The 23851-nt window shown below is 38.3% G+C and overlaps 1 protein-coding gene across 3 annotated transcripts in view; it reads right to left on the bottom strand.

The window, feature by feature from the left end:
* Gria3 (glutamate ionotropic receptor AMPA type subunit 3) overlaps positions 1-23851 on the bottom strand; it is a 272274-nt gene that overhangs the window by 58763 nt on the left and 189660 nt on the right. For 2 of the 3 annotated variants that reach the window (XM_050118848.1, XM_050118849.1), the window contains exons 7-11: positions 22900-23067; positions 18962-19066; positions 18036-18143; positions 15852-16058; positions 5187-5563 (exon numbers count right to left, since the gene is read on the bottom strand). In XM_050118848.1, the coding sequence (XP_049974805.1) occupies positions 5187-5563; positions 15852-16058; positions 18036-18143; positions 18962-19066; positions 22900-23067 (965 nt within the window). Of the gene's footprint in view, positions 1-5025; positions 5564-15851; positions 16059-18035; positions 18144-18961; positions 19067-22899; positions 23068-23851 lie in introns of all 3 variants that reach the window. The other variant, XR_007588155.1, reaches the window with a different exon arrangement.

Raw genomic sequence — 23851 nt, 5'->3', positions numbered from 1 at the left:
ACACTAGGATGATTAGAAGAATCCAATTTCATAATAACAATAACTAACATTTATTGCGCTCATAGGCCAAGGATTGTGCTTTACATTTTATTGATGAGAGACTGAGGTCTAGCTGGGCTTAGTAATTTGCCCCAGGTTACACAACCTTGGAAGGCAGCCTTGGAAGGCAGTGAAGGTAACTTTTAGCACCTCCTGCTTAACTGCTCTGCCCTCTCCATCTGGCTGTCTCCCCCACCCCGTCTGGCCCCCAGTGCACATTCAGGATAAAGAGGGTTAATCTGAATGCTTTCACACCGTCTCTGGACTTCGCAGATAAGTCAGTTGATGTATGACTATAACCTTGGCTTATTACATTGATTACCTTCTTTAATGTTGACTCAGCCTACAGCTTGGTGTAGAACAAAGTCTGAACAATTAGAACAGTTCAAATAGCAAACCTAACATTGAGGAAGAATCTCTAAGTTTCTGGGTAACTGTCAATAACTGTATTTGATGGCAATGGAATGATGCCAGGAGTTTCCCTCATAAATGCCTTATTGCTGATTTTGCAGCCTTGAGCTCTGAGCTAGCACATGTTCAGCAGCCTTATGAATGCCCACTGCCCACTTTGACTAACCACGAGTGCTGCATCTCTTTAGGGACAGAAATGGGAAAACAGTTTTGGTACCTAAGCATGAAGGGAGCTAGGAAACCAAGAGCATCCCTTTGGACTGGCAGTATGAAGGAGTTGTGGAAGCAATTGCACTACTGGCTCTTAAAAATCTCTGTGAAGTTGTGTTCCCTTGTGTCTGCTCTCTGGGAATGACTGTAGTCTATGATATGAACAAGGAAGCATCCAGTGGAAAGAACAAGGGTTCGGGGATTGGAGTTAGGGTTGGGCTCTAGCTGGGTTCTCAGTGTGACTAGGCAACTTCACAAATGATTTAACCTGCGCCACTTTCTTCAACTTAAAAGTAAGCATGATGCCTACACCATGGCAGTGGTTTAAAGATTAAGATCCAGGTGAGATTGTAGCTAATGTGTCCACACACAGTGGGACTTTGGGGAGGTTGGGCAGCAGCAGTTAGGTTGATTTTTTTCTCTGACATTTGTTCCTGTTCTAATACTTGTTAATTCTATTTTTTTAAAGATAATTTCAAGGATAATTCCTCATTTTACTTCAGTTTTGATGAAAGTGACAGTGTATAGTCTATGCTCACATTCCTGGATTTCTAGAGAGTTTGTACTCTGAGCGAGATCCTTAAGCAAAGTATAGTGCTGATGCTGACAGAAAAAGCAACCACATCTCGCAGAGCAACTATACTAATGTCAGGACTTTCTAAATCTGCTATATTACAGTGATACACAGTTGATCACAAATATATACTCAATCAGTAGAGCTCACAAGACAAGGAGAAGCATGTTTCTTTCTTTCTAGTGTATAATACACATGCTAAGAGGCATAATATTTTAGTAAAAGATTTAAAGAGACAATGTCTTTTGTAGGGCACAAAAGATGGTATCAGAGGAGTGATTCCTCATGGGTTAAGAAATATAGAGCTCCTGGAGGTAATGACTTCTCACTAGGAAGCACAAAAAATAGTTGTTACACTAGACAAATGTTCTATAGGCTTTATGCCCTTAGTAAGTTGAATCATGACCAGCTTTAAAAACAATTCAACAGGACAGAAAGATATCAGCATGCATAGCATAGCACGTGGGTAATGTCTGGTATAATTTTGCTCATATATGTTTATGTATATTGATTTAAGATGGAAAAATTATTTCTTACTGTGGGTGATGTTAAAATAATTGGGAGCTGGTGCTGGATTGATGGCTCCGTGGTTAAGAACACTGACTGCTCTTCCAAAGGACCCAGGTTCAATTCCCAGCACCCACATGATAGACCACAACTGTCTGTAACTCCAGTTTCAGGGGATCTGACACATTGTCTGTAATTCCAGTTCCAGGGGTTCTACCATCCCCATGCAGGCAAAGCCCCAACAACGTACATAAAAAATAATGAAATCTTTTTTTTTTTAAAAAATGGAAGCCATTGCACTATATGATGACCCCTTGAGCACCATACTAAAATCTATATCGTGGAAAGAAAAGGCATTTGCTATATTTCAGGGTGACAGGAAAGCCATAGTTGAAATTCTGCCACCTGAAATTAAAACAAAACCCCAAACTGGTCAAACTTGTAATTTTCAGTGTCAGCTTTGGTTCTTATTTAATGAAGTAACTTGCATAAATACTTGTAAAAACGGCTTTTGAAGAGACCTGTTTGAGTATGCAACATAGTAGGCAGCACTCCAGTGGGAATATCACAAATGTAGTTTTGAAAATTGACTTATAGAAACCAAGAAAATCTCCAGCCCTAATGATTCGTCAGCATTGTTTCAATGCTGATGACCAGCCATGTTAGAAATCTTTCAATTATGGACACATTCAGAGGCCACAGTCTCTTGAAGTGACTGTGTCACAAAAAAAACGAAAAGAAACTAGGAAATCAAATGAACTCCCTGATGATATCACAAAATGACACATTCCGAACACAAAAGGAACAGGAAATGGAATAATTTGAAGAACCCAACCAAGCAGATTGAGGGTGGCATTCTTTTTAATAGAAAAATGGGGAAAGGAGTAGTTTGGATGAATGAGGCTGGAAAGCCCCACACAGGTGATTCTAAAAAGCGGTCAAAGATGGCTACCCAGTCAGTTACTTTTTACTGTAAATGTTTAGTGCTCTCAAAGACTATCTCACAAAGGGACATGCTGTAAAAATGATCTGGCCATTCTGAATCCTTATATTCTATGTGTGTGTGAGGGTTGTGTATAGAGGAGAGAGGAAGACCTTGCGTGTCATCTTCAGGAACACTGTTCAACCCCTCCTATGAGATGGGGTATATTATTAGTTTACAGTTTACTAATTAGGTTAAACTGAAAGGTCGGTCAGCTGCAGGGATCACCCTATGTTTACCTTGCCAGCACTAGTTTTAGAAGTAAGCACCAGCATGCTTAGCTTTTATGTGGGTTCTGGGGATTGAACTCAAGTCTTCATGAGTGAAAAGGAAACACTTTATTGGGTAGGTTATCTTTCCAGCCCCAAGTCCTTAATTAATAACTGAAAATCCTTGTATATTTACGTTATTGATTCTTTGCAATATCTGGATTAATGTTTAATTTGGCTAAAGTTGCAGTATTTTGTTTGCTAATTTTTAGTGTGTGTACTGTGTATGTACTCTAGTGTGTGTGTTTGTGTATGTGTGTGAGAGAGAAAAAAAAGATAGATGTGAGAGAGAGAGAGAGTTGTATGTGTACAGTGAATGTATGCAGGGCATGCATGGGAGTGCATGGGTGTGTTAACAAGCAAAGGCCAGAGCAAGATATTGGTATCTCCCTTTATCTCTCTGCATGTTATTGACTTGAGATGTGGTCTCTCACTGAAACTAAAGCGTAGCCTATGCTGACTGGCCAGTGAACTCTCAGGATTTGCTTGTTTCCCCACAATGCTGGGGTTATAGACAGGCACGGTCATGCCTGGCTCTTTATGTGGGTGCTAGCTAATTGAACTCAGGTTCTCATGCTTGCGTACGAAGTGCTCTTATCCACTGGAGTCATTTTCCTAATCCCTCAGTAATGCTGATGATTATAAATATGGCATATTCAGTTAGAATATTCTATGAGTATGATTTCACTACTATTTGTGATTGGGTTAAGTTAATCTGCTATGTTGGTGAGGCTCAGGACATTCACCTTCAACATTACTTCAGGTCCTGGAGGTCTTGCATATGCTAGTTAAGCTCTCTACTGAGCTACATCCCAAACCATGCTCAATATTTTTAATAGGTTTGCTAAGTTTGCATCCTATACCATCCACAAGTACAAGTATTAATATTCATGAGAATCATATTTGTTCCACCATTTAAGTAAATGTAGAGCTCTGCAGCCATTGCAATCTATCTTTGGAGCATTTTCATATCACCCCTATCAGCTCCCTCGTGTCCTTTTGTAGGTAATCCTTGCAGGGTCAGAAAAAGGGTAAGACAGGTAAGATGCATGCCCCACAAGCAAATGTTAGTGGGTGTCAAGCTCTTATCCAGACAAACAGCATTTTAGTGCTATATTTTTTTAAAAAATCAAATAGAAAAAAATTTGTAATGAAGAAGATATGAGAAACGGATATAAGTTGTTTCTGACTCTTGTACTTGTTCTGCTCAGCTGTACCTGCCGGACTCTAATCCTGCCTTTGTTATCTTTCTTCCTTCTCCCTTCAAACTCTGGTCATCACTAATTGTCCATTTTGTCTCTATAAATTTGTCTATCTGGGATAAGCAGAATGATCTATTATGGGACATTCAACAAATACAGTTCAGTGGTATGTGGCCTTTTGCGTTTAAAGTATTTCACTTTGGCATGTTTTCAAGGTTCATCTGATCTGTTAGTATAACATTAGTATTTCTGTTCTCTTAATTGAGTAGTATGCCATTGAATGGATTTGCCACAATTTCTTTATCCATTTGCCAGTTGAACACTTGCTTTGTTTCTATCGTTTGTCTATTAAAACTAAAGCTACAATGGATATTCATTCCTTTTACTCTGGGGGTACAAATAGCGGTGAAATTGTTGTGTCACATTTTAATTCTATGCCAAACTTTATAAGAAATGGCTAGACTACTTTCAAATGTGGCTGCATCACTACGAACCACACTGATTGTCTGCTGTTTTGTTTTTTTTTTTTTTTGAGAAATTCTACAGTTTCATCTAAGGAACTTGAGTAGATACATAGTTCTAGGCAGTCTGCGAGCAAAATAAAAAGACAATATTAATAGAGGAAGGCAGAAGGATTTTAAAGAAATGTTCTATCTTCTTTCACATCTTGTCTAGACTCAGTCTCTTGACAAAGGAGAAAATGTTTCAGCTCAATTAATGAGGAAACTTTCAGAGTAATATTATGTGCCCATTAATTTTATCCAGAGTTTGTGTATTTATGAACACTGTAGCAAACCTTAGGTGTTCAAAGCGTCACCAGAACACACTCACCTCATGAACATAAGCAAACAAAATGGCTTGATGGTAATTTGTCATTGGATGGAATGGTAAATGAAAGAACTCTGAAGTTGATGCAGGCGCACAGCAGATGGACATGAATGGAGTGTGACCACAAGATACAAGTAGCTATTCTGCATTACACACAAACAAACCTTGGAGAAATATCACATCCTTGCTGCATAAAAGCACCCAAGGAAAACCAAAGACTGTTAAATATTCCAAATTCGTTCGGAGGATCAGGAGGGCTTTGTGGGTCACGAGGTTCTTCATTGTTGTCTTCCAAATGCCATTCATAAGGGCTAAATCTGCTGACCAGGAAGAGAACTACACTGACTCCAATGTAAGCGAAAACAATGCACATCCAGATTTCATAAGCTAATGGATCCAGGAATGAAAATACGCCTGGCTTGGATTTCTGAGGCTTCTTTATCATGATGGAGATTCCCAGGCTCATAAATGGCTTTGAAAAATCTATGACTTCTTCACGGACCAATGTTATGGTGAGTGGAGCAACAGCTATATCAGCTCTCTGAAAAACAAAGGCACATATCACTTGTAAGACAGCATTTCCTTTATCATTTGTCATTTAGTAAATGTTTTTGGTTGAAATATAATATATTCCATCACGATAACCAGCCAATTTGTCAATGCTAAGATTAGAGAGGTAAGGTCATTCAATGGGTTCTAAATTGCTTTAGTTTGATGGTGAGATAAGGAAAAAGCCCTTTGTCCTCTGAAGCACATTGGCTTGGGGAAACTAATTCCATGGCCTCTAATTTCTTGTTTGCTAACTCACACCACCTCAACTTTTACTTCTTTATGACATATCTAATTTAACCGTTCTTATTTTAATATTCATGTTTTTATGCTATCTCCCTTATTTGACTGTACCTTTTTTGTGCACGGTGTACAATAACCTTCATTTCTTATATTTTTCCCTTTTCCTTTGCAGTATTCAGTATAAGATTTGATTACTGCTTGTCGGTTAAAATATATATCATCTGAAGACAGGAAGCCAGTCTTTTGGTTTTGTATCTGTTATTGCAGTAGATTGATTCAATATTAAAAATGTAGATTCCTTAAATAATTGTTGATTGTTGAACATAATAGATGAAAACATGCAACATTTCTGAGATGGATATACAAGGATAAAACAGCTACTAGAATATATATTAATTTATTAAGTAAGCTGTCTTGTCTGGTGATAAATACAAGTACCACATTCATGCATGTCAGATTGATAAATGAATGTTAGCAGTGCACCGAATAATTAACTCATCATGCAAAGGCATGTATGCCACCTTTTTATATTATTCTCAAGAAAATAAGGCATTAGACTTTTCTGCACTTATTTTTTCTACAATTGTTCCTTTAGAATGATAGTGGGTTTTAGTGAAGAAAGAGGCTTTAAAATATATATGTGGGAAAATGTATATAACTAGGGGATGACTTAAGTATGGTCTATCAGTTATGTAGTAAATTACTAAGTAGGTTCAGTTTTTTCTGTGATAAATATAGTTATGTTTCAATATCTTTACCTGTGGGGAGGGAAGGAGGATGATGAAGCTTGAACTAAAGTATATTTACCAAAAATGATATTTATTTTGGTGGATTGTACAGGGCAACTCAAACCACTTGAGAAGTGCTCCTTATTTAAGGGGAAACACAGATGATGAACAGTTGGTCACATTTATTGAGTGCTTACTCTGAATGCGGCATTGTGCCAAGCACTTTGTACATATTATTTTACTTCATTTTCCTAGCAACCTTGAGGTTGATACAATTACCATTCTCTCTTCAAATGATGTACATTTTAACAGACAAGGCAGTAATCAAGGCTTATACTGAATACTGTACGGGAAAGAGAGGCTGAAATTAGACCTCTGGTACTGAAATTTGGATCCACTCTCTTAACCAGCCTCCTCTCTTTCAATTGACACTTGCATATGTGTACTACGTACTATAGTACTTTGATCTACAATCAGTGAGTTCTTTGATGATACAGCTCTTCTGAGTTACCCATGCTTCTACAAAAGCCCCCAACTCCTATAAGTAACCCCAATAAAAACTTTATCTTGCTGAGATGGATGTTGGTGGAATTGTTGCTTTTGCCTGTCATTGGTACTGTACTGGGGATGAGTAGCCATTTGTTCAAGTCTTCCCAAGGAAAGTCATACAATACTTATTCAGTTGAAATCATAGGCAGTTCTGTTTACCAAAAACCATCCCTCTCACTTTTTAATCCTTTTACTACCCTACTCATATTGTACCTTTACCCACCACCATCAATGGTCTTGAAACTATGACTTAATTTATCTCTGAATTAAAGCAGTGCTTTTACTTTATGATTTAAATTGTAGTCCCTCTGACTTACTGAAATTATTTCTTGAGCTGTAAACTTGGTTGCCAGACTCAGACATATCCTGTCAGACATCAGTAGCTCATGTGACATTACTGGGCTTTTGCATTATATACTCTTCCCTTTGGCTCTCTGACACTAAAGACTACAGGCTCTCTTCCTACCTCTATGTATATTCTTTGCATATTTTTCCCTCCTAGTTTTCCTCCAAGATGTATTTTGTTTTTCCAGAAGTGTCTGGTTTAGGAGGTAATCACTAAAGGTTTGTGGAATAAGGGAGATCATTCAAGGTTCTGTCCTTTATTTTTCTTCTTTCAGCATTATCATCTAAGGCTTCAATGCTCATCATATTGCAGTTAACTCCTTAGTTCAGCTCCACACTGAAGATGAGATGGGAGCCAATGACAAATTTTTACCTATTTTATCCTTTGGCTAAGGGCTACACCTAGTCATAGGAACAAAGACTGCTGATAAGAATGGAATTGGCCAGAAAGCTAGACTAGGTTTTTGGCAAAGACAGCTTGAATCAGCTAGAGTTTTGTCATGCCAAGATAATTCATACATAAAGGCACTTCCTCTCACTGCCAACATGTTTCTGCCTCCCGCTTGGAGGATACACATACACATATAGTGTAAGTTCCCATTTGATCTTATTTGAATTTAATTATTTAATTTAACTAGTTTTTTCTTTCCCTTTTAAATCATGTAACTCTTGATCCTTCTAGGAGAAATTGCTATTATTTTTTTTCTGTCTTTAAAGGTAGTAGTAAGAGGGTATTTGGTGTAAAAAAAATAGTCACTCTATTTGTACTGGATTTAAGGGAACTGAGCTCTTTTCAGTTAGGTACAGAATGGAAGATTGAGGCACTTGCTCCTCTTTAAATGGAAAACTATACCCCATCCTACATTTGGGAGCCTTTGCTGGGAGGGGAGGGAGTGGGGAAAAGGTGTAATTATATTGTAATCTCAAAAGAAAGAAAGAAAGAATGAGATAACAGTTGAAATAGAAAAACAAAATAAAATAAAAATACCCCTATCAAAAAAACCCACAAAAGAAAACTAACTCAGTAACTGCAACACCTACCACATGGTGAGCACACCAAACACTAACTAAAGATGACTAGACAGAGCAGGTATGAACCGTCGTTTCATTGTCTAGTTTCTAGGGACTTTTAACAAAAGAACAGATTCCCAAAGGAGGTCATTTTGAGTTTAAAATACTTTTGAATCACACACACACACACACACACACACACACACACAAAACAAAACAAAACAAAACAGAAAAAAGACCCAATAGGACAAATCAATTCCCCTCAGGTACTTGCCTCTTTCCCTAAAACTAGCATTTCTAATTTTCTGAATTCTTTCTGGGAAGCCTTTTCTTTCCATTTTTTTTTCCACTTATGAGATAGCATGTTGCTATGTATCCCAGGCTAACCTTGAACTTATTTCATGGCTCAGACTGGACTCAAATTTGTGATAATCCTCCTCCTGTCTTGGTCTAGCAAGTTCTGGGATCTCAGGAACTTTTTCAAAGAAAGCAATATATATACATATATATAACTTTATATATACATAACATACACACATATAACTTTATATATATATACATACATAACATACACACACACACACACACACACACATATATATATATATAAAACTACTCTAATGGAAGATGGTGTTAAATATGGGCTCATTCAATTCTCACTCATGATGTGACCTGGTTCTAAAACAAGAATTTCCAATGTATATTTAAGAACTCATAATAAAGACCCATAGATTGAAAAAGACAAAGGGATAGCTGCAAGTAACTAGAAGAAGGATCTACCAATAACAGGTAAGAGAGCTGCTGATTTAGCCTCTAGGACAACAAGATTTATGGGAGACTGAGAAGTTCTTATTTTTTCTCTTGTGTCCTTTGTGAGAGACAAGTCACAGAACTGGCACATGAGCTCAGAACCAGCCTCGGAGACGCCTTTGCCCTCTCCGACCACTACTCCTCCCTCCATATTATAAAATACATCTGTGACAGTGGGTTAGTTCAGAGCTTATGACCCACCTGTCACAATGCCTGTGAAATAATCAGTTCGATTATTAATGGGAATGTGGAGAAAGAGACTACTAATAGGTGTCCAAAAATCCTCAGTTAGCTCTCCTGGGACTGCCATGGCATACGGACGAAAGAGGCTACTTTAAAGGAGAATGAAAGATACTAAAATAGGCAACCACCCAAATGAAATCCTCTGTTAAGATATTTGTATTTGTTATGCATACATGCATATAACATGTGTGTATCAAATCCACCACCCTGAAATCCCTCCCTTGATATTTGTTCTTAATGTAAGTCAGCTGTGCCTAGAGTCAAGCATGAAGAATTATGGCTAGGACTATGTAGCAGGTGAGCTTCTGGTTTAATAATCAAGTGTTTCTCTTCTCGTGTCCCAAACCACTCAAGCCGCCTTTTGTCATCAAGCCTGTGCTGGTAACTGCAGCAGGAATGTCATTTTAGAAACCTAGGTGGGTAAGTGCTCCACATGAGCGTGCTGCAGATGACAGAGGAAACCCAGCAAATGGTAAGAGCTTAGGGGGAGACTCTACTGTGCTTTAACTTGCATTTTGACTACTTAAAGGATTTTAATCAAGCAGTTTAAGAATGGTTGTGTGGGCTCAGTAAACACACTAAATTAGGTTTGATTTTTTTTTTCCCATTTAACCAGTGGCAAGCCCAAGCAACGGCATTATTGGAGAGGATTTAGCCTGAGGGCGTTTGTAATTGTTCTCATAGGTGGGTGGCCAAAGTTGTCAGTTTCCTAAGATCTAAACCTCCGACAGACTCCTATGCACAGGGACCACGCACTTCTGGAGGTGATGAGCTTTAAACGGAGATGACATTTAGTTTAACTGTAATTGTACAAATTGTTTGAGCTGTAAGGCTTGTTACATCTTAAAGTATTTTCATCTGATTAGCTGATATAAAATTCGTATCCCGTTTGGAGATTATGTTTGAGCAGGAGCTTGTCAGCCACGGTTTCAGAGCCCTTTCTGATAGCAGGGGGCAAAGGAAGAAAGGAAGAGATGTATCACGCAGACCATACCATATACTATGTAAGAGGAGCAGATGTGATCTCTTCCCTGCTCCTCGAATAGGCATAAAGTGCTAGTGGTCTTGGGCAGACATTTTCCCCAGAAAATTTAAATGTGTTAGAAAAAGAAGTGGAGCAGAATTAAACTGGACAATAGGAATATAATAGCTGTGTGCTGTGGACACGGATTAAACTGCTTTATTGGCTGTACTCTATGAGATATTTGTTGTCTGCCATTGTTAAGATCTGGAGGAAAGGGATGAGGCCTATTTAAATCAGTGAAACAACAAGCAGGGTCACAACAGGATTTCCTCATTTCTTTATCCAAAACAGATGTCCCAGTATGGGTCTATTGATTTGGACTCCTTGTCCTTGGGGAGCTGTGGGATTTAAAGACCCAGTGAAGATAAACGGACATCCCAGGAGCTGGAAAAAGGCCGTGTGATGCTAAATTTGGTTGGAAATATTTCCCTACCCCTCCGCTCAGAATAGCAGACTTTCATGTATCATTAATGCTCCTCCCTGGAGTCTATGTTCTTTCAGTAGAGGATCACTTTTTTATCAAGTCATCAGTCCTTTCTGCTAGAGCCCGGTGTAATCAGAAGACTAGAAGTGAATGCATGGCATCTGTTATTGGGTCCTTGCTTCTTTGCCTTTAACTGGAAGGACAGATTGACTTTCTGCCTTTGTTAATGGAAAATAAATCTATTATAGGATACGGACAATCCAAGGTAACTTCTTATAGGCAAAGAAATGGTGTAAATAGTTATCTGTTGAGTTTCCGTTTCTCCTGGGAGTGTGAAGTGGTCTGGGACAGCCAAGGACTGTGATCTGCAATCAACATATGCCAATCCCATCTCCACTTCTGAGCTTTCTGCTATCTTCTAAGTCAGATGAACGAATCTGAATAATATCCTTCCTGGCCTTTCTTAAAAGCAATCCCACGTACCCTTTATTCTTAGTTCTAGGTGCTAAGAACATAAGGAACGTGGCAGTGGCCCACTGGGAGGTGTCCTCTTCATAACTGGGGCTCCAATTTTGCTCTAGCCCATTTCTTGCCTTTTTTTTTTTTAAAAAAAAACTTGTTAGGTCATACGTCTTCTCTGAGGACAGAGATTCCCAGCTATTTACACTGTTATTTTTAAATATTTCAAGAGGTAACTAGATGTTTGTATTGCATTGTCCTAGAGGGCACATAGAAACGCGATGAGTATCTTGGATGGCATAGCACATAATCCAGCTAGAATTCAAGCCCTATACCCCAAAGCCAGGAAGAAATGGCATATCTGACTGAATTAACATCAAGATACCCAGAAGCTGACAAGTTTAGTGAACTGATCCAATGTAAACCAGCAGACAGAGCACTCCGCCAGGCAGACTGGCATCCAAGTTGTCAAACTGTGACTTTGGTGATATTGTCAAAGTTTGCTACTACCCATTCTCCCTGAGAAATTCCTGTCACTCTTGTCCTCCATGAAGCTTCAGTTTCTTGATTTACTCAATGGTCAATAATAATATTTAGTCCCTGGTGGATCTCCTACTCATCTGTAAAAATGAATTAGATGTTTGGCTAAGAAATATTTAAGAATCCTGATAGCCACAAAATCTTCTTGGAGAATGCCCTCTTAAAACATTTGCTACTTGGGAGCAGTAAAAACTGATGGTGTGTGAGCCATTTGAGCTGGAATGATTATTATGTGGCAGTGTTACAGAAATCCAGCTCAAAAATCAAAATTGCTAAAACCAGGTGGATAGTTTCAAGACCACGATGTACTGAAGGGCTTATGTAATGGGACACATTGTATGCTGCTGACGTTTGTTTCAAAAATAACCTTCTTAGAGATACAAGGTGCCCCAACCTCAACTTTGATTTGAATTTCTTTAGAGTAAAAAAAAAAACATTCAGAAGGAATCATCTGAAAAGAGACTAATTGACTTCTTTATTCTTTAACAAATTTAATTCCTTTTGACTTTTTCTTGGGACTTCGTGGAAGATACAGAAATATCTCTGACAAAGCCTTTTTCAGCTCTGCCTTCCTTCACCATTTACCTGCTCTGTACCATACTACATCCAAAAGGCCTAAGAGGCAACACTGGGAAGGCAAGGCAGTGTCTATCTGGGTAGTTTTCTTGCTAAATGCAAGTAGTCATTCCCTGTTCTTCTTTTTGTCCTTTAAGCACTCTGGGAAATCATCAGAGCCCCCTCCGGCACATACACACCCTCCTTTCTTCTTCTGAAGCAACTTGCAAACCACAAGAGGTCAGGTCTGCCAGAAATGCAAGCCTGTGTTTTCATTTATTTTTATCTATTTCTATCATGAACAGAGACATTGAAAACTTTCTAATGCCAAAAGATTAAAACTTCAACATGAAGATGAGAGCACATTTAGCTCATGATTTATCTGACAGCAAGCTTCTCCTCCACGCATGACAGGAAAGCCTAGTTTCTATATTCCTAGGTCTTAGAGGAAAGTGGAGTTTGACAGTCCACTTCAGTGGATTGGTTTGCTGTCAGTTCTCCAGAATCACTTTGTATTATTCTGCTCAGAAAACATCAGAGACTTCTTCTGGGTCAGGAGAGGGGAGAGGCTGTTCCTTTAAGAGCCATCTCTGGCAGAAAGGAAAGCTCTTCCCCAGAGCAGCAGGGAAACGAGAGAAAGGCTGTTCCAGAAATCTCACCTTTTCAAAATCGAGGAGATGAGGTCTGAATTACTAAACCAAGAACTCTGTACTTCTTGAATTTCCTCACTTACAAATAGATGAAGTGGAAAGAAAAAGGGATGTGTAGAGATTAAACTATGCAGCAGAGAGGACATCCCAGGGGAAAAAAGCAAAACACCACGAGAGAACTGCGCTTCATCTGAACAATATCGGGAAATCTCTTATCCTACAACATCATGTCTTGCTGAATGGTAGGAGTGTGCTGGTCTATTTTCAGACCATGGCATGTTTCTTTGGAAACACTACAGAGCTCTGACCATTCCATTTTGATGGGCTTGTGGCCATATGGACTACATCACATCAGATGACTGGAGCAGTAGAAATTGACATCCCCCCATTTTCTTTTTGTCATGTTACTAAAAAGCCTCAATAACTTCTCTCCATAATGGCTAAAGCATCAAATGCCTTTTATAATAAGGTTCAACTCTCATTCCAGATACAATGGATCTGAGACAACACTTTAGCTATGGAATAGTATAGTGAACTGATTAAAAGCACTGTGCTCTTGCTATGTTCAGAGTGTTGCTGTCCCTCTTCATATGTTGAAATTCTAACCCATAAGGTAGTGTTACTAAAAAATGAGGTACTTAGGAAGTAGTTAGGCCATGAAGCACAGTCTTCATGAATAGGATTATCTTGAATAGGATATCTAGAATAAGAGGCTACAGAGACCCATTGCCCTTTCCCTAATGTGAAGATGCAACAAGCAGCTACAACTTATGAGCAGCTACAATTTATGAGTCAGAAAGTTCATCATTACTAGACAATGGAATCTTTGATTATCCATGTCCCAGCCTCCAGAATGGTGAAAAATCACTATCTGTTGTTTACAAGTCTAATATGCTTTCTTATAGCAGCCCGAACAACAAAGACAGGCCCTGCAGGGTATTTGGTTTCTGGAATGTGACTTTAATTCTTAGCTTAAGTATTCTCACATGTAGAATGAGGTTACTAATGGAACTTCTTCAAATGCATGTTGTGAGGATTAAGGTACATAATGTTTGTAAAGTACTTAGCACAGTAGGTAGCAGGCAGTGAATACTCTATAAGTGTTGGCTAAGAATAACACAAATATTACCTTATTTTTCCCACCATGAGCTCAGATTAATGAACCTTTGTCAACCATTATTGTATACGGATCTTGATTCATTAGAACAAAAAGTGAGACTTTCCTACATGTAAGATGATATATTAAGTGCAGAGAGAATTGTAGGCATGCCAATACCTTTAGAGCATTGTAGAAATAAGGGACAATCAAACAAAAAAAACCTGTCACTCAGAAAGGGAGAGACTAGTACTATGTCGTAATGGTTGAGAGAGACTCAAGGTCCTCAGAAATCAATTGAGTTGTCTGCCCCTCACTGGAAGTAGAAAACCTCTTTCTCATCTCTGGACTGACTTGTGTTTCATCTGCAACTCAGTCCTGCCCCAGTTCCCAGGGCCAACCTTGACCTAAGACAGGTGGTGACTGGCTCCAGCCACACAGATGGAGGAGGGGGTTCAAGTTACTGTACTGTTTGTCTGGCAAGAGGAGAGTGTCCCAGTTTTGATACCTGGGGCCCAGCCTCATTTTAAGCCTTAGTTCCCATTCTGTGTTTTTATTTTTAGAAATAAGCTTCTTCCTTTATGCTGGTTTCCAAAGGCCTATTCTAAAAACCACATTGAGTGACCCCGGTAGTCTTTTCTGATTGAAGAGCAATACCCTATTTTGTGCTGGCTACCTCTGGAATCATTTTCCTGATCTTCAGTCCAATAGATACATGGATGTTTACTTCTTACCAGCTATGACTTCTCAGCAATCCCTCACCCCAATTCATTTGTTTTCTCAGTATCTGTTGCCTGGATGGGTACTAATCATTGCAAGTGATTCTTGTTTATTAGAACCAAAATTTCCTGTCCTGATCTGCACTTTGGTTAGTTTATTAGAGACTGGTTTACCCAATAGGTAATTCTGCTGGTCAGTTGTACTTATTCTCATATGCCTCATTGGTTTTCCTAAGATCTGATGCTTCCTGAGAGCAAAACCATTTAGAACTAAGTCACCAAGGAGCTGTGAAGATACCACTGTAGCCTTCTCAAGGTTCTATCCTGGTTTTTAAAGTGGGAAATTGCAGCAATGTAGACCTGATTTGCTAGTGTGAAACAAGATGTAGGGGTACAGCTAAATGGTAAACAAATGTAAAAATCTTAATTAAGCTGGTAATGTTGTTGGTTGGCATGAAGAGTGCAGTTAGATTTGAGAGACTTAGTAGAATTCATAGTGCATTCTGCTTCATTAGATATGAACCAGAAAAGATGAGGAAAGATGGCAACACTACTAAGGCAACTTCAAAGGTGTGTGTTTCTGACACCGGAATCAGTGAAATATAGAAGGAATAGACTCTTAGTAGAGGGCAGGCTGTGCTGAATTTCACTTAATTCTATTTGGTGACTGAGTAATTTCCCTCAATTCTATTTTCCTTTTCATAAAATAGCCCTGTCACTCAAAGGATGGTATCAATGGTCTACCTTTCATGAAAAACTACTTGCATTTTACAGACTCATAAATTCTGAACTCTGATAAATCTTAAGCTTGAACATTAAATCGCTCATTTTCTTGTTAACTGAAAAGCATAGAAATAAGCAACAGTGGAACCAAAAATACTTACTCCGTAGACAAGTTCCCCAACCATGCCATTCCATATTTTAGTCTCTGGATCCCGTGCGCCATATTTTCCATCACCGACAATGGATAATTTGTATTTGATCCTTACATGTTTGGCTATTTCATAGGCTAAATCAACACAATAGCCTTCATAGCGCTCATTTCCTTCTAGTTGCTCATGATTCTTTTTATACATTACATATGGTGATTCCTTTGGGACCAGAATAAAGAACAAAAGATTACTTCTATCCATTTTTTCCCCAAGAGATAGTAATTGTAGGAGGAATACATTTTCCCCTCTGTTGCTATTGAGGCCTAGTGTATGGATATGATTTTTTTAAATTTTTGACTTATTCAGCTATTCATGGAACCATGTATTCCTTAGAGTCCTTAACAGATAATTTAATGAAGTAGGGAAGCATTTAAGTCTTTTTTCTAAAGTTTGAAAGTAGGACTAGTTTTCAGCAGCAAAGTCTTTTGATTTAGTTGAATCGGAAGTGCTATCTCCTTCAGTACATAGAGACAAGCTAACTGCCTTCCATTTCTAAGGATGCATTAGGGAGAAGGTACAGCTAACTCTGGCTGGCCATAGAGAAACACTGCTTCTTGTGAAGCTGGAGTGTTTGGTGCAGACTTTTTTCCATCTGCAGGGCTATATACAGTTCTTAGGATAATGTGAAGGAGAGTAATTGATACATACCGTTTAAATATCATACTTCTTTTAAACTGAGTTATGTACTTCACTTAAAAGTAGCTTTAGGAAAACTATTTTAAAACTGACACTACTCCCTCAAATGTCTGTAGTGTGTTGAATTTTGTAGAATGTGTGGCTAATTGTGCCTTGAAGTGGTCCTAAGACATAGGTAGGAGATGATTATTATTTATTTCCATCCTACAAATAGCAAAGATAAGACCCTGAGGATTAGATAAAAATGTAACTTGCACAGATACACATAGGAGAGTTAGGTCCCATATTAGAATTCTAACTGATTTTCTTTCACACAATGACAACTCTCTACAATGAAGACTTAAATTTTATGTCTGGATGAAGCACCATTCTTTTGGGGGAAAATTGGAAGAGGACACTGAAAAAGTGTTCCTCATTCATTCATTTATCCATCCTTCTATCTTTTCTCTCTGTCATTCCTCATTCATTCATTCATTCATTCATCCATCTATTCTATCTTTTCTCTCTGTCGTTCCTCATTCATTCATCCATCTATTCTATCTTTTCTCTCTGTCGTTCCTCATTCATTCATCCATCTATGCTATCTTTTCTCTCTGTTGTTCTTCATTCATTCATTCATTCATTCATCCATCTATCCTATCTTTTCTCTCTGTTGTTCTTCATTCATTCATCCATCTATCCTATCTTTTCTGTTGTTCCTCATTCATTCATCCATCCATCTATTCTATCTTTTCTCTTTGTCGTTCCTCATTCATTCACTCATCCATCTATTCTCTCCTTTTCTCTCTGTCATCTTTATTTGTGTATACGGCAAGTGAGCACATATCATGGTATTTGTGTAGAGGTCAGAGGGACAATTTGCCAGAGTTGGTTCTCTCCTTCACCTTATAGGTTCTTGACATCAGCCTCAGGTCATCAAGATTTTCCACCTCTTTTTTTTTTTTTTTTTTTTTTTTTTTTTTTTTTTTTTTTTTTTTTTTTTTTTTTTTTTTTTTTGCCTCTACACCTACTTTCATTCCCTCTGTGCCCTTTTGGCTGTAGTATTTTCCCTTCTGTGTTGATATTACATGTGCTCAGTTTCCCTTACACCTGTCTGCTCTCATGGACCCACCATTTAGTTTCTTGGCCTTTACTCACGCTTACTCCCACTTAACAGTTGGAAAATAACTTCTGCATGCGAGAAAGAGCATGTAGTATCTGGTTTTCTGAGCCTCGATCATACTAATACATATAATATTTTCCAGTTCTGCAAACTTTCCCGGAAATCCTACAATTTAATATTTCTTTATGGATGAGTAAAATTCCATTGTGTATTGCAACATTTTGTTCATCTTGGAGAGGGGTTTGAGGGCTCCGAAACAGCTGTCGTGTTGTAACTGTTGCATGTGTGAACACAACACTGGCTGAATAATATGTTTAGACCTGTTCAGAGTACTTAGAACTGAATAATACTTTTAGGATGGTGTTAAGAAAGTTTACTTCTTGTATATCCACACTTACCAGAATGGTAGTCACGACAATTGTCCGGTTCTCTGAGGATGCACTATCATTGCTGATTTGCTGATCCGAGAAGGGCACAAACCTTTCATACTCATTCCAGTAACCAGCCTAGAAAGAATATTTGACCCAGATGACTATTTTTCTCTCAAGAAATACTAAGTGAACTTCAAGGAGTTTGAGATTTACAAGGATTGATACTCTGTTTCTATCTGTTACCGCCCTCAGGACAAAAAGGATATACACAGAGGAGTGCTTATTGTTCCTTTATCTTGAGGATTCCTTTCCTCACCTCATCTTTACTGACATCCTGTAAAATCCTTTAACCCACTGTGTAATCAATTTTTTTTGCCATTAATTTTCTATAGTAGAAAAATGTTTAGAACCACAGAATACTGCTTTATAGGAGTAGAAAGCCAGTTAGTTGCCTGTAGATGTAACACAAGTTAGTTTATAGTCTAAGAGTTTATCATAGTGCTATGAAATCCTCTTTATGTCTAACTCACCTGTTAATAAAGTAGAAGCCAACTGGCCATATAAAATTCAGCTATGGAGAAAGGAATTTTGTCCCAAGAATTTTGGTGGTAGATTGGCAAAATGGAAAGAGACCTATTTTTCATTTTGATTTGCTAAGAAGCATATGTACTTGGGAAGATTCTCCCATAAAGTTGGTGATTCCTTCCCTTTGTTCAGAAAAGTGTTAAGTTTTAGTCTCAGAAGGTCATCCTCCTTTAAAAAACATTGTTGGGTCATTCTGCTTTCAAAACTCTATGTATCTCATCTTTGCTCCTCGGAAGATGGAAAGGCAAATGGAAAGACAAAAACACCAAGTGGGACTTTTCTTTGTGTATTTCCACAATATCTTCTTGTGTGAGAACGCTCTCACCTTTGGAGAGACATTTCTCATATTGTCTCTTTTGGCTACTTACTTTTCGAGAGCCTGAGACTTTCATTTCATACACATCAATGGTATAATTTGTCCTACGTCCGTAAGTATCAAATTGGATGTTTCCAGTCATTCCTTGAACTTGCACCTGGTAACAAAGGAAAGAGGCAAAGAGTGACACTATCTTTTTCATTGTTGCCACTAGGGCTCTAGGATGAAATCTTTGAGGATTTTCATTTTAGGTCATTGAATTCCATGTGGCAGATCAAGTTTTCACAGAGCTTTATTTTCTGAGCAAAATGTTTTTCTCTGCCTCTAAGTTATGATGCTTTGAGAAGGCATAAGAAGTGGTTACCTGTCTAATGCAACGAGACATTTATAACCACTGTTTCAAAGACTTTTCTAGTATTCCCTTCTTAAGCGTATACTTTAGGCTGAATACATTAATGCATTCTGCATTTTAATTTTTGGGGGGCCATTATTGTGTATACATATTTCCAATATTTGAAAATAATTCAGTGGTCTTGTTCTGTAGAATGGGAAATCCCAGAAGTACCTATCTTTCAGAACTATTTAGATGATTAAATGAGATCTAAGTAATGTCGGGCATGTAGTAAATATCACAGTGTGGTCTAGATTTATTGACATTTAATTTTATTTATTAATTATTCTCTGTGTATGATTTGAATGTAGGAACGCAGGCACCCATGTTTTGCAGTGTGTGTGTAGGTCAGAGGACATTTCTAGGAGTTGATTCTTTCCTTTTCCAATGGGATCTTGGAATTGAACTCGGGCCATCAGGTTTGTGCACTAAACACCTTAACCCATGGCGTCTTCTTGCCAACTCCAAGCTGTATTAATTGCTAACCAAAATGAATTTAGCTATTTTTCAAGAGGGTTGCCTATTTATTGACTTCAACAGTGAGAAAGGCAGCCCCTTCCCCTTATATAAACTATATGCCAAGGTAGCAGAGAGCATGGATGCCAGGGAGAGATAATTCAAAGACTGAAAATTTGTCGGCTTCAAGGGATCAGGAATGTAGAATGCTAGATAACAAGAAAGAAGTCCCAAAGCTGCATTCCTGGACTGAGATGCCAAATTCAGAGTCCACATATGCTATAGTGGTTTCAGGTTCTGGGCCTAGTCTTATGAATATAAGAGGCCAAATCTACTGACAAATTTCCTGATCTGTTCTATAGTTCAGAGATATCAAAGACAGTCTGTCTGTCTGTCAATCTATCTGGATTATTTACTTTCTAAGTAAGGGTCAGAGACTTCAAAGAAAAAGAAACTTTTGTTTTCTTGAGATAAACTAGTAAAATACCTTTTCCTCCATTTCTAGAAAATAGGGGCTGGCAAACACGTCAGGAACAGTAACGGGGTTCTACTGCCAAGGAAAAAATTGATAACATGGCTTAAAAGAAGAGGACTTCTTAGTACCAGAAGGAGACTATGGAACCACTCTGATATGGTAGCTTGTCCATTGAACCAAAGAAACCTGAGCACTAAGCTTGCAGACCACGTGAGAAGACAGTTCTAGGTAAAGAAATGGACCTTAGTTAATGCACAAATGACTTCTCTAGTAGGATGGAACTGGTGCATATTGTGATGTCAGACAGAGCAGAGACAATTAATTGCATAGGACTTCTTAAGAAATTCTTCATTGCTTTACATACTCAGGTCTTCAAGTCTCATTAAGAATTACACATTGCAAAAGACCCAGCTTATCTGAACTTGACTTATGGACTGGACAGTCACTAGGTATCCTAGAGATGCTAGAACCATGATTCAAGTCTTTGGTGAACAGGAATAGAATTGGACTACCACTCTAAGTGAAGTCTATTTTTAGGGATGTGGTCTGGTATCAAATGTCAGTGACAGATTCCTACTATCTCATCTAGAATCCCTTGCATGTGCTTTACCCATAATTTTAAACATCCATATCTTTCTGATTCCCATGCTAGATTGGGAGCATCTGAAGATAAGAGACATCCATTTTCTATGTTTTCGACACTGAATGCAATGCAATTCAAATACGAGATCTCCTTAGCTTATCTTATATATGTGCATGCTAATATAGAACCTGATACATAGGGGCTTGCTAAATGCAGAATGGATGGCATGGTTATATATTCATGTCAACATGCCCCAAACATGCGTCTATCTAACAATAGGGATTTTGTTTCTAGATTTCTTTAGAGGGAAATTGATTTATGGAGAAACTATGTGTTAGTCATAGAAAAGATGTTTGAACATCAAATAATCTCACTTTTAATAACTCAAGTAAAAGCAGATTTTTTTTAAAAATGTAGTAATGCATTTAGTATTTTTTAGATCAATCCATTTTAAGTCTGAATAGTACAGTATTACTAATGGCCCATATTCTTTTGGAAAAGGCCATTGCTTTCCAGATTTTTTGGAGCAGTGGAAATACATTGCTTTGTAAAAAGAGTTGAGGAATCCCTGTGATCAGGTGAGTGACTGTTAAGGCCTGGAAAGGCAGGTGGCTTTTTTGTCTTATCGCTTGAACTGACCAGTGAGTTACACAATGCAGAAACTTTTCTGTGTGACAGGATAGTTGGTCTAATTATTTTGTAGCCGAGTTTTTTATTTTCTATTCTGGTGGCCACTTTCTTTTGGGGGAAGGTGGTGGTTTATGATTGACCAATCAACTAGAAATGCTGGCTCCTGCCCCATGAGGTTTTGTTGATGAAAACTCCTTTTGATTCACTCTGAGGAAGTTTTATATTTCACTCATCATTATGTTCCACCTGACAATACAAATCTTGTAACTGCTAGTAAGGTTGAATTTAATTAACTGCTCTTCAAAATCGTGCGGTGCTACTTCCATAAAACGACACTTAGGGCATTTGTTAGGGAATTGACAGAACGACATAAGAGTCTGCATGATAGGAGAATGACTCATATCTCTTTCTTGGAGAAAGACACAGGGGCTACTAACCTCTTTTGATTGAATGTGTCCAACTTGGCAAATTTAAGGCGGCAGTAAGCGAGCCAACTACACAAAACGATGTACGTTATGAGGCTGTTCCCAATTCTTCACTGCTGGGTTGTGCACCGAATTATCTTACGATGGCCTATCTCTTTGTTCATTTGGATGTCCCAAACATCAAGATAATTAGTTGGAAAGAAGAGATTCTTGTACTCTTGAAGCCTCATTTTAATGCATGCAGGCACATGTGGCAGGCATAAAGTAAAATATTCAGGAAAGAGCTCTTGCTTGGAAAGCTGCAATGAATGGGTGATGTTGCTCCTAGTGTAAATAATGGAATCTGTTCAAAGGACACTGCTTGAAGCCTTAAATGATCTCCTACCCAGTAAATGCTAAAAACAAGTGACCTATTTGATGGTCTATCCATTGATTCCTTGTACTTTTCTTTAGGCTTTTTCTTTGCGGCACTGGGCAAAAGCCTCTTAAGTAGGCCTAGAAATGATTCATGTTCCTGCATTCTACCATTCAGAATAGTACAAGTGTTCTTTTTGACAACAGAAATACTATCACACTGGCTCAGTTCCACAGTCCATCCAGCTCATAATTTGTCTGATGAGCCTAAGGATGCCGCTGTCTTTTGTAACGCTTATCTTGAAGTTAGGAATATCTTATACTCCCTAAGAGAGAGTCTCCCTCCAGATGTAACATTTGTAGAAGATATGCTATTTTGAACCTACTTATGCATTTAATCTATAATTTTAGAGGGTACCAAGTTTCATTTACCATTTGCAGTGCAGCATAAAACCAAAAATTTATTGACCCTAAATTTGCTCTATTTTTTTCAAACTTCCTTGGAGAATTTTCGCTGGGATTCTAGATTGTAGTGACCATCCACAATTATCTTTTTTTGTACAGCATGAGATGCTGTTCCTTTTAGTACACTCTCTTTCAGGACTGAGGTCTCATTTGTGTGTGTGTGTGTGTGTCTTTATAAGACCCATCCACTCCAACAAACAATTGTCTTTACCATTTTCAGAGCTCTCTCAATATCAATTCCTTGACTCCAGGGCACAGCAGGGTTCGCTAAGCAGTCTCCAGCACTGCCTCTGCGGGATACATCCACTCGCTGCCTCCTCAGGTATCGGAAGGCTTCGGCTATGACCAGTATTGCATCGTGTGTCAAAGCAGATGTATACTAAAACAGACACACGAAAAACAAGATAACATGATAAATGACACCCTCCAATCTTGCCTTGTTCCTTATGATTTTTATCCACCTCGATCATTTGCTCTACAAAGATCTCCTAATTATTTGAGTTGGAAATTCTCTCTGGGCAAGCCTGGCTTTGATGTATTTGACAATGATGCTTCTTACCTCATGTGTGCACATGTTAGGATTATTAAGATCAAATGGCTCACGGAAATCTCTTTCTCGTTCTCAATACTGCTTCGTATTGAGTGAGTGACTATAAAAGGCTGGGGTCTTTATAAGGAAGAAATGCACGTGATGTTAAGGGATGGCATGTATAGATTAGAGTGGAAACAGCATATCCTAAAGCAAGGCTGAGTTATTGCAGTTTGTAATAGAAAATTCAGATCTGTTGTTTACTTAGGGGGAAAATGGAAATAGCTAAGTTAGACAGCTTGAAATTAATTTGGAAGGAAACATTAATCATTTCTGTCTGGACCATGTTTGCAGCAAGCTAGGACCTCTGGCCAGCAATAAATCAGTTTTTGTTTCCCAGGGGGTAGCAAAAACCAAAGATGCTTTTCAATTGTAGAAAATTACAATTGTTATTGAGTTTTAAATCTGATAACGTCAACAATTTGTAGGCAATGCCTCATGATGCTACCTCTTTCTGGCAAGAATACTTACTTTCTGTTCGTTGTGCACAGTGATATGTTCTACTAGGGATGAGGCTAGTCACATAACACAAGGGATTTGATTATTTGTAGTTTGAAGTGGTGGCTGTCTTTCT

The sequence above is a fragment of the Alexandromys fortis genome, unplaced genomic scaffold (genome assembly GCF_014885135.2).
Source record: "Alexandromys fortis isolate MF-2015 unplaced genomic scaffold, M_Fortis_MF-2015_v1.1 scaffold_114, whole genome shotgun sequence".
NCBI classification, from domain to species: domain Eukaryota; kingdom Metazoa; phylum Chordata; class Mammalia; order Rodentia; family Cricetidae; genus Alexandromys; species Alexandromys fortis.
The sequence above is the reverse complement of the archived record's forward strand: the minus strand, read 5'-3'. Positions and strand labels throughout refer to the sequence as shown.